Raw genomic sequence first — 17,892 nt, forward strand, 5'->3', positions numbered from 1 at the left:
TCAGCCAACGAAAAAGTATCTCGCCATCGCCGCTGAACTAAATGTCTGATCGACTTTCAATACGTCTACAATAAATCAATCAATCACATCATCAATCTTCATCATCACTCAAGATTTGTGACCCATTTAAAAGAAAAGAAAATATCGTTAAATTAAAACTAATCAATATAACAATCTTGTTAACCCTTTTTTCTTTTTTTAAAAAGCCAACAAAGCTTAGCGAACTAATTAGTGTATCTACATATCTATTTTGAAATATATATACATACGATGTATGTTTGTGGTTGAAACCATTTGATGCGCTTTACAATATCACAACTTGGTTACAATGTTAGTAGGCTTGCGCATCGCTGCACCATTAACCCAATTTTCGTTGAGTTCCAAAGAAAAAACTAATTTCACTGAATATATTTTAATTATAAAAGCAGAGTCTAGGTAGTGTACCTGCGGCGCACTTAACTGCTTTTAGGGGCACAGAACGGTATTTTCTAACAAGCAGCACCGCTTGAGGCTTGACAGTCGCTCCATGTGACTACTGTAGTTAACAAATTAGTAAGTGAATGAAGCTGCTAAATGGTCATCATGTTAAGGTGTTTAAAACTAAAGAGGAATTATATTATTGTCTTAATTTTGTGAATAGGTTTTGGCTACATGTCGTTCTTGTGCTCTCCAATGTTGTGTGTGTGTGTGTGTGTGTGTGTGAGCGGTGTGAAGTGCGTATCAAAAGACTTAAGCAGCGAACTCGACTATATTATTTGACGAAGTAAAAGCCAATAATATAAATATGTATGTACGTACATATGTATCATGTGAATTACTTTATACTAAATAGGTGTAAAAATTAGCACTTTTTACTAGTGGTCTTAGTTCTGATGTGCCTGTAAGCTTGCTGTAGCTATGCTATGAGGGTAATACTAGGTTCACATATAAGAAGATTATCCTCATTTTCGAGCTTAACTTCCTAATCTGTAATTAGAAAAAGAGATTAGCCATTTACAATTCTTCCCTTGTTAATCTGTAATTATAAAATAATCTCAGATTTAACCGATAACATTTCGGTGTCCATCCTCGTTTTATCGATTGTTTTTGCGAAGAAGGGGAGAAATGGCAAATGTAAAAGTAAACAAAAATGGACGCTAGCAAGGAAAAGAGGGTTTTAAAGGTATTTTTTAATAAAATGTTATGTTAAAATATATCTATATTGCTTAAGATAGCAGAAAAACGTAATCACGGTGGCACAGAGAAGAAACATAACTTTTCCTTGAGATGTGAGAATAACAAGCACAACAAATTTGACGGCTAATAATCTGAGATTTGCCTGTGTAAACGGGGTGATTAAAAAACGAGCTTTGATTGAGGTAATATTGATATGTGAACATAGTTTAAAAAAGTCGATGTTGCTGAAAATATCGATAAGGGAATTGATCAAGAAATCGATAACTTTATTTGGAGCTATAACAAAATAAATTAACTGCAATTAAAAAATAGTAGTATACCGATAACGATGACTAAAATGCTATTGATAACAAGAATGAAAATTTTATCGATAAACGCAACGATGTTGACACCGATAGCAATAGCGATAGCGATAGCGATAGCGATAGCGATAACGATAATAATAAGTACGATATCAATAAGAATACAAAAAATTAATCGATAAATATTTTTTCGTTATTTACAGCGTGATTCAATATTTTCTTTCTTTTCTGCGAAAATTATCAGTAAAAATTATTTCATATGTATTCAAGCCACGTACATATGTAAGTGCTAAGCACGCATTCATACATTCTTTATAATAAACAAAAAAAAAAATCATGAAAACCCGTTTCAATTTGCTCAAATGTTATTATGCTCAAATAAATATAAAAAAGCTATGAAAACCACACTGCTGCGATGAGTTCCACCCCCAACTTAATTAAAAAAAATTTATTTATTTCATTTTGAATATTTTTGTTTATAAAAGTGAAATACATCCGCATTTGTATATTCCATTGCCCATCCATTTCGTGTATGTTTTTTATCTTATTCATCACATCACTCATTTTGACATCAAACACCAAACATCACCAACAACCCAACAAATCCATCAATATTCACTGGCTTTTTGCGCACCATACCAACAACCACCACATCAAATGATGTAACGCTTAATAAAACAATTCGTGTCAATTGAAAATAATTAAAAAAAAAAAACAACGCTTCATTTGTTAAATAAATACACATCAAATTATTTAAACGGAAATTCTTTAAAATTTTCAATTTAAAAATTATGTTACTAAAAATCGCAATTAATTGGCCAACTTGACTTGAAACAAATAAAAATTAATTCAAAAACTAAAAATTTTTCATTGTTACAAAAAAAAAAACGAATAATTTTTAAAATATTCAAAACTATTGTTACTACGAAAACCAAAATGCAAATCCTAAACTTAAAAAAATATTTAATTTCATTTGTATAAACACTCATGCTTGCACTTTTATAAAAACAATCATCAATCAAACCATCATCATCATCACCACCACCACCATCACACAATCATCAATAAAATTGTGCATAAATATTTATATGTGTTTGTGTGTTTGTTTATATTTTCATATTTTGGGTACCACCAACCAACTCCTGGCAAAATGCTTTTGGTTCAATGGTCGCGCGCGTCTGCACAACACAAAACTAAAAATTGCAAAAATAAAAAATTACAAAAAAAAAAATTAAATAAACTGGAAATAAAATAAAATGGTGTTTGCTTCATTGCCTTTGTTGGATTTTTGTTTTTTTTTGTATTTAACGGTGTTTGCAAAAAAAAAAATAAAATAATTCTGTATAAAAAATAACCGCGCATGCATTGTTGTATTATAAATAATTATTCGAAAAAAAAATCAAAATTTAAATTTCAAACGCAACGCACAGATCGTGTTGCCTTGGTCACCGCTGCACCACCGAGCTACACACGTATGTATCACTATTTTCCAGCACATTTATCAGCGCACCCGTTTTGTTTTTACCCACAACCCCCACCACCACCGCCACCACCAATTCCACCGCCAACGTTGACACAATTGCCTTCACCACCGACACTCAAACAATTGGGCAATTCCCTATCGTCAATGACACAAGCACACATCGCACAGACACTCCGGTATCCAGGTAAGGTTTGTATTGGATTTTGTTTTTTATTACATCCAATATTATACAACTTTATACAAGTAATGTATATGAGCCGTTTACTTTCAAAAGAGCATAAGTCATTTCCGCCTCTTGTGCTTAAACGGTTTGTTACTTCTAACTGAATGCATCTGTTAATTATTCTACCGCCATAGACTAATGAAAAATTGTGGTACATTTGCATAATGAAGTTTAGCAGATAAAAGACGGGTTTAGATACAAGTAAATAGTTACAGAAGTCAAGCGGTGTGAAATAACTTATGTCAATCTCAAAATAAACGGCTCATATATGTATATGTACGTATGTCGAACATATGCATTGGGATAAATGTAATTGGAGCAAAAAACTAAAAAAAAAAAATTATTATAATGATCTTCGACCTTAAACGTTTTGATACTCGTAGTGGTGAAGGTGTTATACATACATACATATATGTACATATATTTTTTCCACTACTACTTTAAAAACGTCCATTTTTATAAACCTTTTGCTGTTCAAGGGGAATCCAAAGCCTTCATAAATTTATTTTTTCTTTATTCGTTTTATTTATTTCATCAATTAGTTGAACACATGTAGATTATTAGAACTACATTAGCAATTGTTATTAGTAGTGTAGTAGTAGTAGTAGAAGCTATGAAGTAGTGCAGTTAATTTATTCGTAAAACTGTCCTACTTTCCGAGACAAAGTCCAATTGACGACTACCTATTTCATTCGAGTGCCTAAAAGCATAGACAGACGGCAACGTTGGTCCGGATAACCACCGCAATTGATCTGATCAAAACTGTGCCTTGACAGATGGCAATAATGCGGATTTACGAGACGCGAGGTCGTAGGTTCGAATCCCATGGCCAGTAGAATATTCATTTCATTTTTTTTATTCATTCACTTATAACTTCTATATATTTTTTAAGTTGTTTTTAATTAGTTTTTTTGACTTTAGTAAAAATAAACTCTAAAAATTTAATTTAACTATTAATAAAAAAAAACACGAAATAAAATAAAACAAACGAAAATAAAATAAATATAATTAAATATATATAAAAAAAAAATAAAGTAGCAATAAAAGCAGAATTTGTTTCGCAATCGTTCCAACCGAGGATCAAACCTGGGACCTGCAGGACCTGTAGTACGCAGCCATCACCACTCGGCTACCGCGGATGAAGTAGTTCGCTGCTTTGTTTGCGTATTTGTTTGCTCAGGGAGAGTATAACACAAATAAAGAACAAAATTACTTAGCGTGGACATTCGCAATGTCCGTTGGTCGTACAATAAGGAATATGAAATGTACAAGATGACCTTAAGTCACGCGTGGAACAATTAAAAATAATTAACTCCCGCAGAAATTGGCAGTTAATATGGTCTGTCACTAAAAATATTATGGAATAAAATTTCCTACGTGTTTCTAATGTTAGCAGCCGGAATAAGATGCATCTACTTCTATACTCAGGTATGTTACCATTCCAATTAAGGCAGTGAATGGCATACCTGGTGAATCGTTTCTGAAATTGTTCGATTTTTAAGGAACATCCGGTAGAGTGAGGATCCCAGAATATACCATAGTACTCAAGGTTGGATCAAATAAAGCAGAGGTATAGATTTTTAAGTGCAAATAGATCACAAAATTCTTTGGAATTTCTTACTACAAATCCAAGCAACGACCTAGATTTGACAATTATAAAGTCAATGTGCTTGGAAAACCACATCTTGTTGTTGAATTTAAATCCCGTGAATTCCTGACAGATCAGAATTACCAATCGTGTTCATATGCCTGGTATTAGTTTCACATCAAGTCTCTAACTTTGGTAATACCTCCTGAAATTTAACGCAGTCTATATAACACCTGAATTTGTGTTGTTTATGTGAACGAACTGAATTCTATCGGCCAGATAAGGGCTAAACTATTTGAGAAAGTTCAATTGATCTAGTTTGTCGAGTCATAGTCAAGTATTTTTGAACATCAGACTTGGTGTCCGACTTAACAGTGGTATATTTTCCATTCTTGTAAAAAATTTGTTGTTAAAAATTCTTGAAAGTTGAAGGGAAGGCGCCGATGCACAGTTCATCAACAACAGGGTTATTAGGTAATGGCCGAAGAGCTTGATAAACCTGCTCAGCGGAAAATTTTGGGCTTGTGATGCCCACCATAGCATCTGTCTTTGCATTGCTTAATGTTGTGACTGGCAAAATTTTGCGATTAAACTACGTATTTGTTGATCGTCAGAAGCAAATTCGCCTGAGTATTGCACTATATTGGAAATTCCTTTTGTTCTTTATAAATTGCCAGAAACGTTTACGATCTAACTTTATTTCTTTCCCAAACCTAAAAAGGTAATTCTGATATAAAAAAACTTTTTTAAAACATCGAACTAATTTTTAACAGACAATAGGATTCATAAAGGCCCTGGCCATCATTTGGCTTTCGGTACTGTTTATATTTGCTTTTAAAAATATTCTTTTTTAAATGCTTAAAAACGTAAAAATAAAAATCGCCAGCTAAATATGGTCCTCCCTCTTACTCTGCTACCTCCAGGTGGCTCCGAGTTGAATATTTTCAGAGCTGGAGCGTCGGTGTCCATTCGAACGACATGACCAAGCCAGCGGAGCCGCTGTATTTTAATTCGCTGCACTATGGCCATGTCGTTGTAAAGCTCATACAGCTCATCGTTCCACCGTCTGCGGTACTCGCCGTCGCCAACGCTTAAAGGCCCGTAAATCTTCTGCAAAATCTTTCTCTCAAACACTCCAAGAGCCGCCATGTCCATTGTCCATGCTTCTGCGCCATATACCAGCACAGGCATGATGAGTGACTTATAGAGTGTGTTTCTCGTACGCCGAGAGAGGAGTTTACTCCTGAATTGCCTACTCAGTCCAAAGTAGCACTTGTTGGCAAGAGTGATTCTGCGTTGGATTTCCATGCTGATATTATTATCGATGTTAAATCTGGTTCCCAAGTAAACGAAATTTTCTACTCTCACGAAATTGTAACTGTCAACAGTGACGTGGGTGCCAAGGCGCGAATGTGCTGACTGTTTGTTTAATGACAGGAGATACTTCGTCTTGTCCTCGTTTACCACCAGACCCATTCGTTTTGTTTCCATATCCAACTTGGAAAAGTCAGAACAGACTTCGCGGTTTTTGTTAATGTCCAGCCCGGAAACAAGACTAGAAGCTTGGATACTGATAGTTTCTATTAGAAAGTATCTCTGACACATATGTATGCCACCCAACTTCGGCACATCCGTTAATAGGTTAATAGGCTAACCAGGTTTTTACGTCCAATGCTACCTCTCTTTCATGTATATAGATTAGGGTGGTCTTTAAATGTAAGGAAGCAAATTTTTACATCAGAATTCCTAAGCCTCAAGCCCTACGGGGATGCTAATATAGTCGAAGATATCACATATATATTTTGGCCCCGATTGGATTACGCTATGAATACGTCTTTACCGACTCAAATTGGGACAAAAATTTATACGTGATTTCTTCGACTTTAGTAGTATCGATTTTGGGTATAGAATGAAAAAAATATATTTAATTTTTTGAGTCTCCATAGAGGACACATAGATCCTAGCATAGCCGGTGAACTTCGTCCCGCCCAAAATTATTATTTTTATTGACAACTTTTAGGCTAGCATTTTCGCCAACAATTCACGTTCATGATTTCCAGGGACACATTTTTCTGTTAATATTATAGTCTGATGGTCGTAAGAAGGCATATTTCCATTGCCGTCTCAATTAACCTAATGATAGTATTATATCCATTAAGAAGTTCTTGAAATTCTCCAATGATCTGGCGTTTCATAGCACAGTTAATTGCATAACGAAATAAATGTGATAATTTTTTCCTCTTCACTCCCTGGTAACACTGATCCGGTTCGATGGGGAATCTGTTCTGGAAGCCGTCTAGTATAGTTGGTGGTAATTTAAGAATGGGTGGGTCTCGTTTTTATACAGAAATCCAATATACATGATTTATTTTAGACGAAAGTCTCAATGGTGGTCATTTGAGATTAACTTATATAGTTTTTTAAATCAAAAGCAAAACAAAAAATCCGTGAATAGTTACATCTTTTCTGACTTTTTCGGTTTTGAAGTGTTTAGAGGTGCCTATTACCAGTTTTTTTCTTCACCTATCTTGAACAATATTAACAGCCTAAATATTCCACAACTTTTTCTTGAGCTAACTAATACACAACCCTGTTGATACTTAAGAGTTAGCTTACTCAGAATTAGCTTAACTTTTTTGTGACTTCATTGGTAATGGTTTCCTCCTAATCAAAGCACTAAGCTTTTTCTTAAATTTCCTGTACTTTTTCACCATAGAATCTTATTAATGCCGTTGTTTTTTTTTGTGTATTTTTCATTCAACAGGTCTATTTATACGACCCGATGAGACCAATCTTTACACGACGCTGGAACCAACACTGAGCAGTAATCCGAACGTGTACTTTCAGCGAGGCGGTGCAGTACATCCGGGTATGATGTACTAAGAATACACTTTCCGACCGTAAAGGAAAATCACAAAAATCTAACGATTAAACTATGCGCGAAAGAAGATCAGTTAGCTGGCGGAGTATATTCATTCGTACCAGCAACCGCTCGACAGCCGAGCACTGAGCAACTCAAAGTATAAAAGTATAACTTAAATGCAATACGAAACGCTAAAGTAAGTTGAAAACTCATAAAGTAATTTTATTATTATTATTATTTTTATCGAAATAATTTTAATTTAATATTAAGAAGTAAAATATTAAATGTACATATGTACTTAAATATACATAAGTACATACATATGTAACGAAGGCACTCGTTTGATAGAGGAAGTACTCCACAGTGCACATCTGCTCCCAGGGAGTGTAAGCGATAAGCAAAACTTTAATTTTAAATGTCAATCATAGCTTAAATATTTACATTTTTATATGTATGTTTATGTAAATGAAGTTAAGCTTAAGCGAAAATAAATCGAAATTTGAGAAGGAATTTTAAAAACTTAGTTTTAGTGCTAAAGAAGGAAGTGAAAAGTTACAAAAACAAAAAAAAAATGCTCGCCCAAAGCTGAAGACTTGAATTTTATTTTTATTTTTCTATGTAAGCACAGACATACTTGTTTTACTTATAAACTTAAGATACACAACACTCATAGCGAATTAGGGGCAATTAAAGTTATTTAGGCACATATAAATGCAGTAGTTGTAAGTATGTATTTAAGTCAAGGAAGTTAATATATATGTATGTATATGTTATATGTATGTACATACATATGTAGCAAAAAAAAATGGCTAAGAGCAGTAAGAAATTAAGTTAAGCTCATTTAATGTTCCATAATTTTCACGCGATTATTAGCGCGCTGCCCAATTAGTGATGGCCGATTAACAGCGAGTACATACATAAATGCGAGTAGCATAGCGAGTGAAACGGAAAGTGGCAGCGCTGCAGCGCAGCGCGATGCGTAAACGAGCAACGAAAGCCAATGGGGAGTTCGACTGTTCAGGCATTGAGGAGTTTACTTGGCGGCGTGGCATAAACCACAGAGCGGCACAGTGAAAGCGCTTAATTGCGTAAGCTGATGGGCAATGTGAAGGCAAGCAAAATTTAACGATGGAGAAGCAAAAAAAAAAAAATGAAACAAACAATTGGAAAAAAAAAATTCGTAGCGTATCGAATAGCATTTGCTAAATTACTTTCCGTTTTTATTTCGATTGGCAATTTCTCTGCGCTGTATCAGCCTTGGCAATAATTCGCGCTAGTTGCTTTCCTCACGCTCCATGCCGGCGCTTAACTTCGAACGTGAAGTGCCACCAAAAATGCAATGCGCGTACAACGTTTATATGTGGCGCGAAGAGAGGTGCGAAAGTAAATAATAAGAAAGAGGTATGAAGAGAAGACAATGAAAAATCGTAATTTTTTGCACTTTATTAAATTCATTCACACCTCAAGCGAGTAGAAAAGCGTAATTGTTAAATTTTTATATCGATTATTTAGACTAGGCTTTACTTACACACCTTTATATGTATGTATATGTACATATGTGCACACAGTAAGTAACTACTACTTGTAAATAACTATTAACAACAAAACAAAATATGAAATAATAATAATAATGATTACGTGAAATTTTAGTTTAATTGCATAACAGTAAATATGTAGCTGTATATGTATTTCAATAAGCGCTTCCATATTCGTATGTGTAAACTATGTATTTGTATGCATCAAATGTAAGCATATGAATTCAATAAAGTTGTTTAGTTGTATATGTAAGAATTCAGCAATTTTTTTTTTATGACTTTTTTATAGAAACTGTAATTTTGTGCGAAAAAAAATGAAATATTAAAATAAAATATCGAAATGCAATAAGAAAAATTTCGAAGTTTTTTAAAGGGCATTAAATACGGTGAGTTTTGTTAAGAAATTTAGGAAACATTACAATTACTAAGTACTTATGTATGCATACAGAAAACCTATGAAGGGCCTGTGGAGTTTAGTCAAAGAAGGATGCGTTTGGCTATTGCAAAGCCAGATCTAAATGGCCACAAAAGGAAGATCATCATTTCATTGTTGCTAGGGGGAAGCTTACGCGCTCAAAGAGGATTTAACCTGGCGGCCATTGTACTTTTACCAAGTAAAAAACTATTGAGGATATGATGAACCTAGGCTTGGATGGGGTCGCAGTCAATGTCGTCACAGAGGTTAAGTATCTGGGTCTTATCCTGGGCTCAAAACTCCTGTGGAGCACTTACGTTGAGGCGGCCACTTCCAACGCTACGAGAGCGCTGATGGGGTGCAGGTGTCTAGCGGGGAAGATCCTAGGGTGCACCCCGAGGATTCTAAGGTATCTACCATGATTGTATGACCAACAGAAATGTATGGGCCAGTATCTTTGCTATCCAGGACTACTTTGGCTACGGCAAGGCAGTCCCTTACCAATGTGATTGCATCACGAAGCCTAAACGTACATGTCCGACGGTAGCGCTGAAATAATCCTTGAAGGAGCACCTGCATATTACAATTGAACAGGCGACACAAGAACTCTCTTAAACTTTTCGAGAGAGGGTTTTGGCAAAGGTAAGGTATTATCATCCAGGAACAGGGACAAGCTAGGCTCCCAGCTGTCAATATTGCTGTTCCCTAGATATGATATGCACAGTGTAGTGGTCTTCGAAAGATACCTCAAAGTCAATACCAATAGCAAGGCTCTTAGACCTCTGGAGCAGGCGTATATGGCCCTAGACCAATGTCAGGCATCTACGTGGTACCTTGCGAGGCTAAATGCGCTGAGTCTCCTATGCATGCGTTTGTATTTTGCCTGGCACTGCCCTAGGCTAAAACTTTCCGTTCCTTTGGAGATCTTCCCAATCATCTTCCAAGCGGAAGTTTATGTTATCAGTCAGTGCGCAGAGATTAACCTTCGTAGGAATTGTAGACGGTAGCGGATACTTACACTAAGTGATAGTTAGGTCACGAGTATGGCCTCTTCATCCTTCGAGGCCAAATCCTCTTTGGCTAATATGGCTACCAGGGCACATGAGTGTTGAAGGAAATGAAGAAGCTGATGACATATCCAGGTTGGCTGTTGTTTCGACCCCGATAGGACCGGAGCCCTTTTTTGCGGTCGGTCGCAGTATGATAAAGGAGGCGCTCTGGAAGGAAGACAATAAACTGAGGAAACTGCATTGGCGAAACATTACGGGACTTCGTTTAGCTAAGAGCTTATTACGGGTACAATCTAAGGGAAAAGAGGCTACTTATAAACCTCCCCAAGGCTAAGAATTATAATGGGCATTTTTACGGGTCATTGAAGGCTTAGAGGTCAGTTGTTTAACGTGGAGATCTGGTCAAGCGACTTATCTCGCTTCTGCGACTCCGCCAAAGAGACACCATTGCACCTCCTCTTGGAGTGCGAGCACATACACCAAGGGTTCTGTCGAATGAATTAAGTCATTTGAGTCTTTTATATTTAGCAACAAAACATGTACAGACGGGAGCGAAACGACGAGCAAGAGACAACCCAGCAAACATTTGGAATCATAACTGAGTCTTTGGGGAGTCCTGAGCTCATTTAAGAGTCCGAAATGAAGGTGTTTCCATTCCGCCGAAGGTCGGCTTATATGAGCTTAAATTCGTACATCACGTGAGCCCCAATACGAGTCATATTGGACTCTTATTGGCCTCATATACGGAACATTTTGAACTCATATGTCAATAATTTCAGACTCTTTTTGAGGCTCTTATATGACTTTTGTAGGCTTCATACACACACATCTTTTGTTTTTGAAACTCATATTTCTTTTCCCTTCTCCTTTCGGACTCATATAGATATGTACACATTATGACTTGTTTATGGACGTCGCATTGGTTGCAAATTAAGACTGCTGATATAAAGAGGTGCAATTATATCATGGCATAGAAGTAAGGTTTCAGTTGACGCTTAATTTTTCTTTCTGAATTCAACTGATTTGACTGAATTACATATATACATTAGGGTGGCTCTTAAATAGTCGAAGATAAATTTTGGCCCCGCTGGAGACGGTAAACGCATGTCGCACAGGGGGCAAAGTTTAGATTCCTTTATGGAAACTCAAACACTTAAAATTAATATTTTTTATCTATTTAATACCCAAAATCGATACTACCATAGCCGATGATACCACATATATATTTTGGTCCGATTGAAGTCGGTTAAAGCGTGTCGCACTGGGGTCAAACTTCAGATTGCGTTATGAAGACGTATTAAACGACTAGTATTTATTATAGATTTTGGGTATTAAATGAAAAAAATATATATATATATATATTTATAATTTTTTGAGTCCATAGAGACATCTGACCTTTGATTCCTTAGCGCCACGCCTTAACAGACTCCAATCGAGACCAATATGAGATTGAGAGGGTGAGACTGAAAAAAATTATTTAATTTGATTTTAAGGGCCACCCTATTGTAGATACCTGTGTATGTATGTAGTACATAATGTATGAAGTCTGGAAGTAGTCCTAGGTAAATAAAATTCCTCCTTACGCTCTCTATACTCTTAGTCTCGTATGCTTTTTGACCACATGATACTAAGTTTCCTAAAGACCCAACCTAATAAGAGGCTTGAGGAAAAAATATTTTTAAAAGCTTTTTTTTTAGAGAAAGACTTTAAAATTTCACAAGAACGATGTGCTTGAGTCACTTAGTGGTACATAGCTCGAATGTTTTGATTGTCCTTCATAATGTCAGCGGCCTCATTCCCTTCTGAGATGTTAGAAGATTACAAAACGCATGCAAGTTGATATTTTTGGCCATTTTCGCTGCTAGGTTAGGTTAATGTGGCAGGCAGTCCACTACACCAACTCACTTAGACCCTAAAAATCCGGTGTAATACCACTGAAACCTCATTGAGTATATTTCATGTAACCATTTTGAAGTTCTTATGAAACGTAAGGGAACGGGTATCCCAATTTTAACTCTGTTATCAATCAGTCAAAGGTTGCTACCTTTCCTGGATTACTGATCGGCCTTGCAATTCCCTGCAATATCTCTATGTCTCGGTTCCATATGAGGCTGACCTTGAAAAAGGTGTTAATGTCGTTTATGGCTATCTGGCATTCGATGCTTCTTAAGCGATAATAGAGTTTAAGGAAAGAACAAACATGAAGTAAGTATGACACAAATTTACTTGTACGTAAGTATGTATATAGGTAGCTTCCTGCAAATTATTTGTATGCCTTCCTTACAAGTACTTTCTAATAGCTTTTTCGCGCTCGAGCGGTTTTCGAACACAAAATTAGCAGTAAAATTTAGGAATTTAAATATTTCTTTCTTTTCTGATTGTTTGAGGACTTAAAAAATTACTTTTCTTTAAGAAATGCACTGCTAATTGGTGAGGAGCTTAACTAATGGAAACTAGTTTGCTTTAGGATAGTTATGAACTTATTAGAAAGCTTGGAATATTGTACGCTGCTTGCAAGGATGGCTCAATCATTTTCGATTATTTGCTAGGAATTTTAGCATTATATTTGGCATCATTTAAAATTGAACGACAAATTTTAAAATGGCAATACTAAAAAAAACAATTAGTCAAGAAATACCCATAATTTATGACATGACTACATTCTTAAACTATTATTTGTAATTTTTCAAGCTTATCGAATTACTTTATCATTTCTTGAATTCCGGATTCCTCACTAATGCGATTGACTTTAAACCGCGAATCTTACTGAGCATAAGTTTTTTAATTCTTGTCCTTTTTTTCTAAGGAAAACATAAATGTAAATGAATATTATATATTATTTTATATGCATGTAAAAAATTGTGAACCAAAAATGAAAATTCAGCCAGAAGTTTGTCAACATATTTCTACAAAATCCAAGTAAAGTGAAAAGTTATAATACATCGCCAAAGGTCCCTCTAAAAACATGACTTAAAAAAATCTCTAATGATTTAAGAAAAGAAAATAAGCGAAAATCAAAATAATTCCGACAGAGTCCGAGGAATTCCGAAAAAATCCAAAGTTCCTGAAAATTCTGTAATACCCCAAGGAAATACCAAAAATTTACAAAAAATACAAATTCCCAAATAAAAAACACGAGAAGTTAGGAAAAATTACGAAAAAAATCAAAATTATGCCAAAACTGCCACGACATCCAGAAAACATGACAAATTCTTAATTCTTTTTTTTTCGAAAAGTTGTGAAAAATTATAAAGCGGGCTGGAAAAAATCTAAAATCTTTCGATAAAGTTCCAGAATGGATTTAAATACTCAAGTAAAATATTGAATCACTTAACAAAAATCTCTAAAAGCACCGAAAATTTTTCAAAAAACTTCAAATGCATCCTGAAAACCCAAAAAAAAATATATCGAAAAATCCAGCGAAATTTCACACTGTTGTGAAGCCGCCAAAAAATGATTTCATATCTTTTATCAGCAGCTAATAAAAATGCAATCTCAAAATACTTAAGTTACGTCAAACTCATATTCGATAATGAGAAAGAATCAATATTTTACTACTTCTTTTCGCTTTCAAAATCTTAAAATATTTGTATGTTTATCAGTATCTGGTTAACACGAAATGTTTTGCGGTTTTTGTGTTGTTGATCTGGATTTTGCTGCATATAAATAACTTACCTACCCAGATATCGCTATTATCGGTGCAATATTCCCGCCGTACGCAGCTCCAATTCTCGCAAATGATTGAAATGTGGCGGCTGTAGCCTTCACGCAGCGACGCAGGCATACATATGTATGTATGTATGTATGTACGCGCACAGGCCTAAACGTAGTGCATCAGAAGCGGCAGCGATGAAGCTGGCAAAAAAGTATTAGGCCATAAGGGTGTGGAGGGCGCACAGAGCAAAGATGCCGCAAAGCAAATGAGCCGTCACAGCAAATTAGTATAAGAATTCATAATGCCTCACTAATCAAAGCGATAACAAATGTCAAATTAAGGTAACATGGCAGAACAGAAACAGAATACGCTGTGCAAGCGAACTAAGTAGTAAAATAGAGATTGGTGTGCAGTAATATGTCTGCGAATAATTAGAACGGAAGGGCTGGCGTCTGCCGAGACACATCCTTGCGAGGGCTGGTGGCAAGCAATTCGCGACCGCAAAGCCAGCTCCACCTTATCCTTATTCGAGCGTCTAATCCACTTACATAATCTGCTGCATACGCGTAATTCATCATCACATTTTGTTTTGGCGTCGCATCTTGAATGCTGGACGTTGCATGCCACTTGCCGCGGCTATTCTTGTCTGCCAGTTCCGCGAGCTAAACTAATTTAAATTTTTGCACAGACAAGGAGCGGAGCAAGCGCCATTGTGGCGCTGAGGGGAAAGAAATCGAATTGACTGCCTGCCAGCGAGCGGCACGCGTAACGATTTATAAGAAAAGATTTATGTATGTAGTATCTATGAAATCCTATGTAGCACTGGCTGCTGCCAATGTGTTAAATTCACCATTTATGGCAATCGATTTCAATTAATTTCTATGTAGTGTTACAACACAAGCCCACGACGACGTTGCGACTTAGGCGAAACAGCTGTGACACGCGCGCACAGACAGTGGGTGGGTGAGCGGTGGTGGTGGGGCGCGCGAAATAGCGCGAAGTTGCATTCGTTTTCTGTGCTGCCTGCCGTTTAGATACCTGGTTCTGTCCGCTGGGCGGTGGCGTGCCTGTATAGAGAGGAAGAGAAGTTTTGTCGTCACCTCGGCGCCACTGCAACGCCTTCAACCACATTTTAAATTATGTAGTGTGTCTTGTTGCAAAAGTTAGTTGGATTCAGTGTCAGAGCGCCAATCGCTGCAACCTTGCTCACCACGGCTAGAATAGCCAAGGGCGTGTATATCGTGAGCGTTGAATTCCACATCAAGCCGCATGTATGTATGTTTTTTTCCATTACAACAGCGCGTTTATCTCAATTCTACTATAAACGCTAGCGTAGCTGTGAACACCGTTGCTAAAAATATCGTTCCGTATAACGGTTGCTGCCGCTACTTCCATTACTTAGCGGTAAATGCTGCTTTTTCGTTTCCCCGTTTTGTATATATGTAAGTTGTCAACTGGCAAAGTGATAAATGCAGCGCGCACTATTCGTTCCTGATGGCTTTTAGTGTGGGCTTGAATAATCGCCAATTTTTTTTGCGTAACTTCTTTTGACGTTGAGCTTAAAGCGATATTTACCCAAAAACCTGCCTCGGAATTGGACCGGGTTCTATATTCGAATGAATTAACCCCAAATAAATAGTTGTTACTAGGATGAGTCCAAATAAATGGGAGCAGTTCCAATGCGACATAAATGCAAACTCCTGGGGTTTATGACACAAGCTAGTGATGCCGAGTGTTAGTGCCCAACTACCATCTTTAGAAAACCAACAGATGATGAACTGGCAACTCCGTGTCAACCCGGAAGGAGAGCCTACGGAAGTGCTAAAGATAATCGGGAGTAAGCCTGCTACTGAATATGTGTAATTTCTGCCTACGGGAAGGCGTTTGGTGGTGCGAAAGCATTTTTAACCCTTTTCTTTGCCTAGTCGTTTCCACGTACTCATTGACGGGGGAATAAGACTGCAAATAACAGATAACTTTCCTCTGAAATAATGCAACATTTTCTTCGTGGAACATCCGAGTGCAATTATGCCATTTAATGTTTATCATAAGAGTCATATTTATGTCTAATTATTGAAAATGTCATTACATTACTTGATTTTCCGTCCAGTATACATACTTAAATCTTTAATTTAAAGGAATGAGCATTTTGTCCTTGCATTGCTTAATTCAATGTACTATATCTTGTTTTATGTTTTCGACCTTTTTGTTGTGATATAGCACGAATTATTTCTATACTAGTTAGAATTAATAAGTAATCTATCCCAGCTGCAATTATTTTTGTAGAGACTCATTTAACTTTTAAACGACGTTGTTATGTATAACAGGGTAAGTTATTAATTTTTTACTTTATATTTTATTATCTGTTACAGCAATTGACGCATTTTGCCTAAAAATTAAATTTTTCTGGTTTCAACCTTCAAATAGAAACAGTTTTACTCGCCGTGAGGCATCATTTTTATATAGATACATATACATAGAGAGTTTCAGATTTCCATTTTTGAATAACTCAGTTTGCACAAGTTTAATAACAACAATAGATTGGCGCTTACACATACGTTAGTGTTTGGCCGAGCTTCTCCTCCGATATGTGGCGTGCGCCTTGACCTACAGTTTTATGCCAACTCCGAATGGCGGTTGTATTTTTATGAGCAGCTGTTTTTCATGGCAGAAATGCACTCGGAGATTTGCCAATGCATGCCGAGGGACGGCCGCTGTTAAGAAAACCCCATTTTTTTCTATATTTTTTTGCGATGTTGTTTTGATCAGGGCTTGAACCCAGACGTTGCGGAGTGGAAGCGCGTACTGCTTACTACTACACCACAGCGGCACAAGTTTGCACTTTGCATAATACGAGGACTTTTTCTTACCGGTCTTTGGCTTATTAAAGGTTTTTCAGTATACACTTGCATGGGTGTTGTGCGTAAAAATAAACCGATTAGAGCCATTTTAAGGGTCTTTACTTATGTTATTATTACAAATATAGGGACAAAATTTCGGAGTCGTGTATTCACCCGGTGCGCTTTAAATGATATTTTTAAGCATTTTTGAGGTATGCATTAAAGTAAATGGTTTTTTTCATGTTTACTTACTCTATTATTGTAAATATATATATAGGCGAAGTTTGGGTGTCCTACATTCATCGGTGTCTTTTGACATTTTTTCTGCAGCTTCCTGACACTCCTCATCGTACCACTTGTCCGACTACTTCTTCGGCGGCGATACTAAATGAGCGGGAAATGTGGTCCCACTGCTCGCATATGTCGGTTGTTGAAGAGTGCTCTCTGAGAGCAGGTGTGAGAGTCGAGTAGTGAAAGCGCTGGCTGTCTGTTGTGATTGCAGCTTTTCGACGTTAAGCTTTACTTGCATATATGGGCGCACATTTTTTGCTACACGGAGGCGGGTGCGTATCTTGGCTGCAACAAGATAGTGGTCCGAGTCGATGTTTGGTGAAGCGTGCCTTCCGTCTATCACAATATGATCGATTAAGTTTCTCATTTTTCGATCCGGGGACAGCCACGTAGCTTGATGGATGCTTTTTTTGCTTGAACCTAGTACTGCATACTACCATGTTTCGGGCCCCGGCGAAGTCGATCAGCCTCAATCCGTTGGGGGACGTTTCGTAGTGTAGGCTGAATTTTC

The 17,892-nt window shown here is 36.6% G+C and overlaps 1 protein-coding gene across 1 annotated transcript in view; it reads left to right on the top strand.

The window, feature by feature from the left end:
• Positions 1–8,772, top strand: part of LOC118739248 — a 57,118-nt gene extending 48,346 nt beyond the window's left edge. Inside the window, exons 2-3 of the mRNA XM_036470464.1 lie at positions 2,909–3,145; positions 7,537–8,772. Coding sequence (XP_036326357.1) covers positions 2,909–3,145; positions 7,537–7,655 — 356 coding nt within the window. The 3' untranslated portion in view covers positions 7,656–8,772. The remainder of the gene's footprint in view (positions 1–2,908; positions 3,146–7,536) is intronic.
• The last annotated feature ends 9,120 nt before the right edge of the window (positions 8,773–17,892 follow it).

This window comes from Rhagoletis pomonella, unplaced genomic scaffold, assembly GCF_013731165.1.
Source record: "Rhagoletis pomonella isolate Grant_MI unplaced genomic scaffold, Rhpom_1.0 Rhpom_scaffold_00005, whole genome shotgun sequence".
Lineage (NCBI taxonomy): Eukaryota > Metazoa > Arthropoda > Insecta > Diptera > Tephritidae > Rhagoletis > Rhagoletis pomonella.